This window comes from Solanum pennellii, chromosome 1 (assembly GCF_001406875.1).
Source record: "Solanum pennellii chromosome 1, SPENNV200".
NCBI classification, from domain to species: domain Eukaryota; kingdom Viridiplantae; phylum Streptophyta; class Magnoliopsida; order Solanales; family Solanaceae; genus Solanum; species Solanum pennellii.
The window spans coordinates 4,820,025-4,831,637 of record NC_028637.1 but is presented as its reverse complement, the minus strand read 5'-3'; the positions used below and the strand labels follow the sequence as shown (position 1 = coordinate 4,831,637).

General features: G+C 28.7%; 2 protein-coding genes across 2 annotated transcripts; both read right to left on the bottom strand.

Moving 5' to 3' along the window:
* Positions 1-1,844: 1,844 nt before the first annotated feature.
* LOC107029580 (glutaredoxin-C1-like) lies at positions 1,845-2,484 on the bottom strand (the record flags this gene model as incomplete). The annotated part of the gene is made up of 1 exon (XM_015231017.2): positions 1,845-2,484. A coding segment is annotated over one exon (465 nt), but the record flags the coding sequence as incomplete, so codon positions are not given.
* Positions 2,485-10,090: 7,606 nt separating this feature from the next.
* LOC107030798 (glutaredoxin-C1-like) lies at positions 10,091-10,729 on the bottom strand. Its single transcript, XM_015232050.2, has one exon. The coding sequence runs from the start codon at positions 10,604-10,606 to the stop codon at positions 10,244-10,246; it is 363 nt and encodes a 120-aa protein (XP_015087536.1). The 5' UTR covers positions 10,607-10,729; the 3' UTR covers positions 10,091-10,243.
* Between the last annotated feature and the right edge of the window lie 884 nt (positions 10,730-11,613).

Below are 11,613 nucleotides of genomic sequence, written 5' to 3'. Positions count from 1 at the left end.
CATTCAAGTGGCTAAATAAAAATCACCAATAAACTTACAAGTCTAACTATGTTCATCTTAATTATTCTTACGGCTCAATTATGTGATGTTACTTCATAGGTAACTTTTTTTCAAAATAATATATTAAAGTTTTAAAACAAATCATAAATATTTATAAAATTATATTTAAAAAAGTGCATGAATCAATTCGGGATGTATTACTTCTTTACCTTTAATTATAAATTTATAATTCTATTTTGAAAGAAAGTGTCCTCCTAAATAAGCGGCTCAACCTAAATTTAATTGGGGCTCCGATTCGGACTCGAATAATTTTGAATGTCATTTTCAGAAATCTATAATTTCATCTTGTTCTAGTAGTGTTTATGACGATTTTGATATTATAATTGAATTATTAATTGGGTGAGGTTTAGTTAGTAATGAGTGGGTAGTGGGTTGGTTTATAAATTATATTAATAAATTATAATTATAATCAATAATTGAACACCAAGTATTTTAAAAAATATTTCAAGAGTTTAATTTTAAAACAATTTAAAAAGTGGTCAATTTTGAACACAAAGGTGGATGACAAGGGTATTTTCGAGCCAATAGGTGGATGAAAAGGGCATTTTGGAGCCAATATGTGGATGAAGGGTAATTTTGTACCATTTTCAATACTTTAAGGGTATTTTAGGCCCTTGTCCGTTTGATAATTATACATCAAGTATAATATTAGGTGGAACCAATCAAAATTAAATAAAAAATAGGATTATATAAATTTTGTGTATTGAAATATTTTTTAATTTTGTGATCTTAAATATGTTATATAAAAAATTAAAATTAAGAAGTTATCTTCTTTTTGAAATGAAATAAAAAATAAGCTCATATAAAACGAAAAGGAGGGAGTCATATATAAAAAATGAAATACATATGTGTTGTTATTAAAATGAGCTTTCATATATTATTATTTTTTAATTTTTTTTAGCTTCATTCTATTAATTTGTGCATATATGTGGAGTTTTAAAGATTTGAACATTTTAATGTAGAAATATAATAATTTGAAAACTTTAATTCTTCGTTTTAATTTCTAATTTGTTTCATATTTAATAATTACATAAAAAAGAAAACATAAAAACGCAATGTAACAATTTAAGATATTTTTGGAAAAATATAGTTAAAAAACATAATGAAATTTGATTGACTCCCTTATTTTCGTCGAAACAAAAAATAATGCATATCTTGTTTGAAAATAACGTAAGAACTAACAAGTACTATGAATCACACTAAAATGAGAACTAAACATACGTAGAATCATATAAGAAATTTCTTGTACTTTCCTAAAATCACTTGTATCACATAAAATAAAAAAATGAAGTAACATATATTATTCAAAAATAACATAAAAGGTACATAAATTAACAATTTAAAATATTTTTAAAAGAAAATCAATAAAAAATTTAGTTCACTTTTTCAAATTTCATTTGTATCACATAATTGAAAAAAAATAAATTTAACATACGTTGGACCTGCACTGATACAGACACATAATATCTAATATTTAATACATATTCTTTATTTTTGTCGTTTCAAATTTATGAGCCCAAGAATTTAATTACGTACTTTCACTCATGCTGGCATACTAGATTGCCATAATAAATACTATTATAAATATATATTACTACCAGATAATTTTAATTTTACCTAACCTACCTACTGCTGTAAATCTCATTAAATTAAACAAGCAAAAAAATGGCAACATCCATTGATCATGACATATATGCTTCTTTTAGTACTCCAACGTCAATTTTTATATTATATATCGATATTTAATTAAACATGAAATTTAAGAAAGAAAAACATTCAGCAGGCATACTAAAAAAATGTCATAAAATTCATGGCTTTAAACATAGACATTTCATGGTTACAAAGAGCATGTCATGACTAAGGACATAATTGGAAATTAATAATTTTTTAAATATTTTCGAAGATAGAAATTTTATAATTAATTCTTTCATTTGACAACGAATTATAAAGGAAAGGGTGTCATAGCCAGAGAGCTCCGGCTTCTTTGAGACGAGGGACAAGAGTGCCATTAATATGAGAAGCCATAACTCTATCCATCGATCCAATCAGTTCACCACCTATGAACACTACCGGTACGGTGGGTGAGTTTCCAAGAAGCTTGTAAAGCGCCCTCTCCATCCCTTTTCCAATAGGGTCCTGGTCTAACTCGTACACCATCGGGCTCACACCGAGCTCACAGAACAACATCTTTATTGCATGGCACATGCAACAACTACTCGAGCTAAATATCACCACCGCGCTTCCTGATGCTAGCCTAGCCACCCTCTCTAACGAGTCCGAAGACGATGACCTTTGTCTTGCCCTAGTGTTTATTGCATTGTCACACTTCTTTTTGATACTAGCATGCACTAGTATTGGACTATTGGTAATAAAATTAGATGGAAAATATATGATCGTACAAAAGGAATTTGAGTTTTGTAGAATATTGATGAGGAAATAGGAAGAAATTCGAGGGTATATATAGTGAGTGTTTTATTAATTACGAGAAAGGGTTTATTTATTGTTTGTTGGTGCATGGGACATATCGAACTAAATTCTTTTGTTGGTGAAAATATATCATTAAATTTATGACACTTTAAGTGCAATAGCCAATATATAGCCGCAAAATAACGGTTTGATAAAGAAAAAATAATGGAAGGCGGCAGCTCTGGTATTTATGACTTTAATAAACATAAAAGATTACGTCAATAGCCAAGGGTACAAAATAAGTGACACGATTTTATTGGCATAATGTATAAATATACCTTTTAATTTTATCTCATTTTATATTTACGTCATTCAATTTTGAGTATGTACAAGTAGATATTCAAATTTGTATAAAATTAAAGAAATAGACACACGCATTATACGTGGTATCCAACATGACAATTTGCGTCATGCGTGGTGTTCTCGTTGTATTATATCACATAGGATTCATGTGTTTACTTGTTCAATTTTATACAAGTTTAAGTGTCTACTTGTGCATACTCAAAGTTGCATGGCATAAATATAAAAAAAAGCTAAGTTAAAAGTCATATTTATGTATTAAGTACAATTTTATTTGTGGCCTGTGGTGCTCCTGGGAGTTTGACTCTTCATGTTGTCGACACATTTTTTTAATCAATTATTGTAACGATCCTTTATGATTGTTATGGGTAGTCCAATGGTAAAAAAAATTGGATCTGGAAAGTTTTTGGATAGTGACTAAAAAATTTTGAGTCTAGGTCAGGCAAAATTTGAGTGAGACATGTCTAGGGAAATTTGGGAATGAATTTGTGGTATGTCTATCTAAGTTTAGATCGTGTTTTCTATTAGTTAAACATTAAGGAATTCAGAGAGCTTTTCGAAAGTGAAATTCAAGTGATTAGATCTCCTGGTATTGAACTTGACGTGAAGGGGTTAGCGATGTCAATGTTTGAAATGGAGGATTCTCGGGGGGGGGGGTCTCTGCCTCTGAACAATCCGCAATAGCAGGTGCCACACCGCTATAGTGGCATAAATTAATTCTCGCTATTGTGGATGGATCACTATAACGGGTCGGACCTCTATATCGGGGTTAGTTAGATTTTGCGCGGAAAAGCACCAAAAGCTCTTATTTTTTGCAACTTCATTCTTGGAAAAAGAAAGGGTATCTGAAGGCAACTATCCTTATTTTTTCACCAATTTCTTCGGTAATGGTAAGTTAATTGTCCCTAAATTTTATTTTGATTCTTAAGCATTGAAATTTACGTTGTTAATTTTGGGTGAGGATTTTGACTTGATTTAATAGTTGGAAAACCCTGATTTGGATAGAACGATCACGGAATTGGTTTTGGATTAAAATTATATGACAAGAAAAAGCCAAGACATTACGAAGGGGAAAGACTCAAGTTCAATCGATCAAAGCTTTCAAAACTTGATTCAAGGCAAGTGATGATTGATGTTTTTCATATGTCTTTGTTAACTGTTCGTTAGTACTCATGCATGATATATAGTTAGGGAAAACTGAAAGATTATGATGTGAAATGAAACGAGGTTGTCAATTGTATGCGATAAATTTGTTATGTAACACCTTGAAAGATCCTACCTCAGATAAAGTTGAAAAGACGCTGGAAATTGTTGAACTCTGTAAAATAGGGATTTCACAGACGCCCTTATATGGTGTGTACAAGGTTTTATGGACTGTAATCATTGAAAATTCTTATCAGTTACATTCCAAATAAAAATCAACATGGTTTCTCTCTCCTTTATTCTCAAATTTCCAACATCAACGTTTAACACTCCGTTGATAATATTCAATCTATGTCAAACTGAAGTAGATTGATTTGTGATTTTTGTGGTAGTGAAGAAGATTTTAGAATGAATACAAAATAAAGAGAAATACAAATCTTGTTGACATATAAAGTGAGATTGAAATACAAATTAGTGAGCACAAAAAAATACAAAACTTGTTGGTATTTAGTTAAAATATTTTATTTTTTTTAAAAAAATGTATGCATACAAAATGCTACCGTCCATAAAAATAGTAACAAAATACAATTTGATAGTTTAGTTGCAAAATGCAACAAGCCATAAAGTTATTCTTCATCACTTTGATCTTCAACAATCTCATCAACTTCTTCGGCAATTCTTCTTTTCTTTGGACTGTTGGTTTCATTACTCATGTGGGTAGTATCATGTCAAAATTTAGATTTGCTCTCTTTAGCCATTTTAGCCGCAGAACCTACATTTTTGAAGAATCTTTGATTAATGTTTATATGAATGTTAATGTAGATTACTACAATATCTCCAATACAAGAACAAATCACAAAAAATTAAATCATACAATTAAAATTGTGAAAAAAACAAAAATACACAATATACCAAAAATCTCAAAAGATACTTGATGACAATGTGTTTGCCTATATCAGTGGGTGCAAAATTTTTGAATGATGTTGGGAAAAAAATGATTTTCTAAGAGAAATATTATGGAGTCTAGTTAAATAAAGAGAGTTTTATGTTATTTGAAGTGAGAGAAGATGGTAGAAACGCGAGAGAGATAAAGGAGAGAATTCGGTAGAAATTTGAGAGAGAGAAAAGTGGTTAATGAAGTCTTTTATTCATAGGATAATGAAGTTAAAATAAGGCAAAGATAAACCTGACTTGAGAAACTAAGGAAGAGAAAGGAATTACATTAGGTTGCGCATTTTTTGCTACTCGGGATAAGACATAAGTATCCCTTTGATTATGGACAAAATTTCATCAACACACCTTAACATATATGAGTCTTATTACCCCTAAATTATTTTAAAATGTAATAAATATATCCTTCGACTCTGAGATGGCATAGAGAGTATACGCACTCTGTAGGCATGTGAAAGACCAAAAAAAGGTATCCAAATCTGACCTAATTTGGACATGTGTCCATTTTCAATTGCACATTTTCATAATTAATTAGTAAACATAATGAATAAACATTAAGATTTAAGTTGACATCTTTTTAATTAGTTTCTATTTTTCATTGTGAAATAGATTAAAATTTTATCATTTTTAGAAATACAATTAATTTTTTCACAACATACTTAAATTGTCGGTGATTTTTTTCAGTATTTTTCATCAATATGTATAATATCAAAAGAAATTTTCTTTTTCTTTTAATTTTTCACTCAAATACTTGACATGAAATTCACTAATGAGCAAATTAATTTTGTATATTAGAAATTTAAAATAAGTTATCTTGATTACATTTTAAATTAAAACTATTTTAGTTTTGCTTTTATTTTCGTTGTAATAATACACCATCTTTCTTCTTATTTCTTTAAACTTCGATTGTCCTTTACTTTATCTTGCCAAAATAATACTTGAGTGAGAAGCAATTGGCGGTAAAAAAAAATGAATTTGATAATAGATATTGAATTTGGTGGCAGGTTACAATTTTCATGGTGATCGCTATGAGTTTTAATGGTAAAAATAGAGTATTTTAGTGATTATGGTGATTATAGTAATGGTAATGAAGAAGAATGAATAAAATAACATGAATTTTTTAATTTTCATAAAAATATGACAATTTGATGATGTGGTGCTGACGTAAGGATGACGTAGATGAGAGTGTAAGACAACTCCCTTCACATGAGTGATTATAGAATATTTAGAATGTGTTTATTACACTTTAAAATGATTCAGCGGGGAGGGGGGGAGGGGTTATTGGGGGTATAAGACTCATGTATAGTTAATGTGTGTCGCTGAGATTCAATCCATAGTTGAAAGGGTAATTATACTTTATTCCTTTGCTACTCTTTATGTCCCTAATTACTTGTCCATTTTTTCTTTTTATGTTGTCCCTTATTACTTGTTCATTTTGACAAATTAAGAAAGGAAAAAATATTTTTCCTATTATATCCTCAATTAATTGTTTGAAAAAGGTAGAATTTCTAGAAAATCTTAAGTTTTTAATTCACTCACTTATTAATTAATAGGGGTAAAATGGAAACTTCACCATGTCAATCATTATTTTCATATTAAGTGTGTCAATTTAAAAAATGGACAAATATTTAGGGACATAGGGAGTATATAATTAGTATATTTTACATAAATCTCATAGTGTTGATTACATTATTTTCCTATTCTTTGCAAATTAAAAAAATTCCTTAAAATTTATAGATTATACATCACTGGACTTTCGGCAGACATCCAGATACATAGGTGAGGGATGTATCCAAGAGGTGAAGGATGTATAAGAGAGGGAATAAGACATGTAGGTATATCACTGAACTTCTGGATACATCCGTAGACATTGCATACATAGGTGAGAGATGTATCAGATAGGGATGTATCAATGAGAGGAGCTAGAGTGATGCATAAAGAGGGGATTTTTGGGGGAAAAAATTAAATGGTAGAAAATTTTAGAAATTATGGTAAAATAAGATGTGCATTTAGATAATTTTCCATATAATTAACATATTGATATTTTTAATAATTATTTTAAAGCATAATTATTTTTAATTAATATGTTAAGAATTTTGAAAAGTTAGCTAATTTTTCCTTACATAAATAAAAAGGAAAAAATTATTGAAAAAAGACATAAATTTCCCTGTAACTTGTTTCGAAAAGTCAGTTACATGCTTAAACTATCACAACGACCTATTATACTCTCAATCTTGCTTAAAGTGAAATTAACACCCCCTTCCTAAGACAATATCAATTTTTGTGTGTGAAAATGTGTTATTCACGCGTTTTGACACGTAAATAAGATTTTTTTATTTTTTAAATACTATATTTGCTTAATATTTTCTTAGACTTCTGCAAAAAGTAGAAACCTAGGTTTTCTTCCTCCTCTCACCTTACTTTCTTTCTTCTTTCTTCTTCACTATTCATAAATTGAAGGGAAAACAAGAAATTTGAAGAGAGAACATGAGACAATAAGACGATTATGAAGTTTAGTGATGTTGGCGGCGGTGATAGACAGTGGGCAACACCATTGTTGCCGGCAAAACAAATAAAACTTTCAAATTTGTAAAAGTTTTTCTGAAATCTTGATAATCAAAATCAAATATGCTATTGATGGCTTGAGACAAAGATATAATTATGATGGCTGCGAGTAGTGCTCCGTCGAGAATAAAGAAAACAAATTCATGAATTTTTGAAAAAAAGTAGGCAATCAAACATAAATTTTATGCATAAATGTCATAGGATTTTCAATAGAAGTCATTATCTTTTTCATAATATTTCCAATATTCTTCTCTGATAAATCCTCTAGTGATTTCGAATAAAAATCATAAACCTTTAGCTAAAATTATTAACTTCCGGTGGAAATCAACATCATCCCTACTATTTTTTGCTTCTATAGAGTGATGGATATTTGAAGAAACATCAATGGTGACAAAAAAATTGTAAAGAAGAAGAACTTTTTAAAAAAAATAAAAATAGAAAATCTTTAAAGAAATTGGGATCACCCAAAATAAATAAATAAAAAACATAACTAGTATATTAAAAATTGTAATACTTAATTATATAATAATTAATAAAATAGTGTCACGTGTTTAAATTTGTCATTTAAATATTATTTTTTTTTCAAACAGTTTAAGGAAGGTAATAACACTTTTTATGTCATATCACCTACTAAGAGATATCAATACTTTTTATGTCATGTCACCTACTAAGAGGTACCAATAACACTTTAAATAAAATTAAGTATATAATTTCGAGACAAATTCAGAAAAGAATTTATGTCTTTTTCCAAAATTATTATTAGGATTAATGTATAGAGGCTGCACTTGGCTGCTGGCCTTTGTGCTGCTACTCCTATTTAATGCATATTATTCATTTTTGTCGTTTCAATTTATTAGCCCAACATGCTGGCATACTATTGTACATACAAGAGATATAAATTTAGTGCTATATTGAGATCGATTGGATCCATTATTAGAAAATTGCTATTTCCTATTGATGTAATAGCTAGAGCAGCTTAAATAGATTGGTGGTTTAAAATCAAACGGAAGTCTAAAATTTTCTTAAGAATTAAGCTAATTATATTCAATTCATTTTTTTAAGAGTGTACTAGATTTGTCATAGAGAAATCATAATTTTTATTAAGTAAACATTCAGGGTATGTTAAGATGTGTTAATTAAATCAAATTTTGACCTATAACATAATTTTTCAACGAAGGAATATCGCTTGACACCTCTCTTGTGATTTCAACGAAGGAATATCGCTTGACACCTCTCGTGTGATCACTATTGTAGTTGTACGTTTCCGGCTATGTTGCGTAGATAATTTTATTATATATTAAGAACTACTTATGTTAGGTATTACTTCCTCTATCCAACAATATTTGTTCACTATATTTTTTTGGGATATCACTTTATGAAATCAATGGATATTTATACACCTAATTCTTCATTTATCCTTGTCATTTATTATAGTCATTTTACAAAAAAAAAATGATTTCAGAATAATAGAATCTTAGTTTAATTAAGGTGTGTCTCTGAGATTTCGGTCATAGTCTAAGAAGGTACTTGCACACATTTTCCTTATATTTTTTATAATATTATATTTATTATATTCAAATGGTGATATAGTAAAATTACCCTTACATTTATAGTAATTTTTAAGAAATGTGCAAAGTCCATAATAAACAAATATTATTGAACAATGTAAAATAATATATATCAAGGTTTGTTATTAATTTCAATCATTTCCTCTAAATTCAACCATCCAAATTGTAGAAAAAGAGGAATGAACTAAAAGTATGGTCAGGCATTAACCAGGTAGCCACAATAATACTATTAGGTATAGGGCAACTTTCACATATAGTAAACAAAAAATTCATATTTGTATGCTATAGCAAACTTTGCATAATTGCGCTCCATAGCAAACATAAAAACTGTATAATTCGCTATACATATACAAGTGTATAATTCGCTGGCCTAAATTGTATAATTCGCTGGCCTATTTCGCTGCAATTGTATAATTAGTTTTGCATACAGTTGAATCGAATTAAAATGTATGTATATTGCATAATTATAAGTGTATAGCAAGAAGATATATGTTTTTCTCGCTTTATACAAAAACAGAAACACAATATAAACACTTCTGTTGTATAAAGCTAGAAAAAATTGTATTTCACTGCAATTGTATAATTCACAATTGTATAATTCTTTGGCCTTTTTTTCTGCAATATTTGAAGTAAAATGTTTGTAAATTGTATAATTAAGTGTATAACACGAAGATATACATTTTTGCATGTGTATATACAATTTTCTCTCGCTTTATACAAAACAGAAACAGAAATTGTACACTTCTGTGTATAAAGCGAGAGAGGCGAGAATGGGAGAGTGGCGAGCGAGACATCTGGGAGAGAGACGCCTGGCAAATTTTTGCCAACGTTTGCTATGGAGCACAATTAAATCAAACCCTAGCTATTCCATTTAATTTAGGTTATTAGTTTGCTATTATATACAATTTTCCCTTAGGTATATTACCAGATATTTCTAACTTTACCTTAACCTAACTACTTCTATTAAATATCAGTAAATTAAACAAGCAAAAAATCCTTGCTCTTGACATGTTTCTTTTTGTAATAAAGAAAAAATATTCGATCGAAAATTCATTACCTTAAATATAACATTTATAGAGAACATGTCATGACTAAGGACAAAATAGGAAGTTCATTAAAAATTACGATATATTCGAAAATGGAAGAATATGATCACTCAATTTTCTTAACAGACTAAAAAGGAAAAACTGTTACAGCCAGAGAGCTCCAGCTTCTTTGAGAAGTGGGATAAGAGTGCCATTAATATGAGAAGCCATAACTGTATCCATCGATCCGATTAGTTCACCACCTATGAACACAACCGGTATGGCGGGTGAGTTGCCAATAAGCTTTGAAAGCGCCTTCTCCATTCCTTTTCCATTAGGGTCTTGGTCTAACTCATACACCATCGGGCTCACCCCGAGCTCACAAAACAACCTCTTCATTGCATGGCACATGCAACAACTACTCGAGCTAAATATCACCACCGCGCTTCCTGATGCTAGCCTAGCCACCCTCTCCATCGACTCGGAAGACGATGACCTTTGCCTTGACCTAGTGTTTTGGTATTGCATTGTCACGATTTGTTTTTTTTTTGTATCGATTAGTTGTGCATGCACTAATATTGTAATAAAATTAGATGGAAAGAATTAGAATATGATTTTACAAAAGGTATTTAAGGAACTTGAGTTTGTTGGAATGATGAGGAAATATGAAAGAAATTCAAGGGTATATATAGTGTCTTAAAGATAGGAAGGGGTTATTTATTGTCTTTTGGTGCATGAGATATATCGCACTAAATTCTTCTACTGCTTCTTTCGTTCATTTTTATTTATCATGTTACGTTTTCTAAAATTCAATTTAATTAACTTTCAAAGTTAAATTATATTACATCAATTTAATATTTTAAATAAAAAATTTATATATTCAAAAATTATATGAAAAGTACTATAAATTACAGCTTTTTTTATATGAATATAATGAAAAAAATACACTTTAAAATGTTAGTCAAAATTCTTATGGATTGACTCTAAAAATAGAAATCATGACAGTTAAAAGTGAACAGATGGAGTAGTAAAGTATTCTCTGAATCATAATTGTTCATTATTGATTTAACATCGAAATTATAAAATATCTAATATTAAAATGAACAGTATATAATAATAAAAGTAAAACAGACATAAAATTATAAATTATTTATAAATTTTATAAACTAGACAAATATTATTACAGATTTCAAAATAATATAATAGATAAATAAAAAAAACAAATCGGAGTACTTATATCATTAAATTAAATACCCTAAAAGTGCGTATATAGCCGCAAAAAAAGGTTTGAGAAAAAAGCCTTTAATGGAAGTCGGCGTTGTGGTGTTTATGTCTTTAGTTAGTATCAATAAATAAACTCAAAAGGATTACGTCAATAGCCAAATGAATACAATTTTACCTATCAATGTTTTATTATAACAATTAATTTAGTTAATTTTTTAAAATTGAATTAATTTAGTATTTAATTTTTAAATATTTAAAAATTATATTAAGAGATTATAAGTTGTTATCGATATAATTAAAAATATATTTTT

Coding starts and splice junctions, on each gene's coding strand:
- LOC107030798 (XM_015232050.2), bottom strand. CDS start 10,606: ATGCAATACCAAAACACTAGGTCAAGGCAAAGGTCATCGTCTTCCGAG.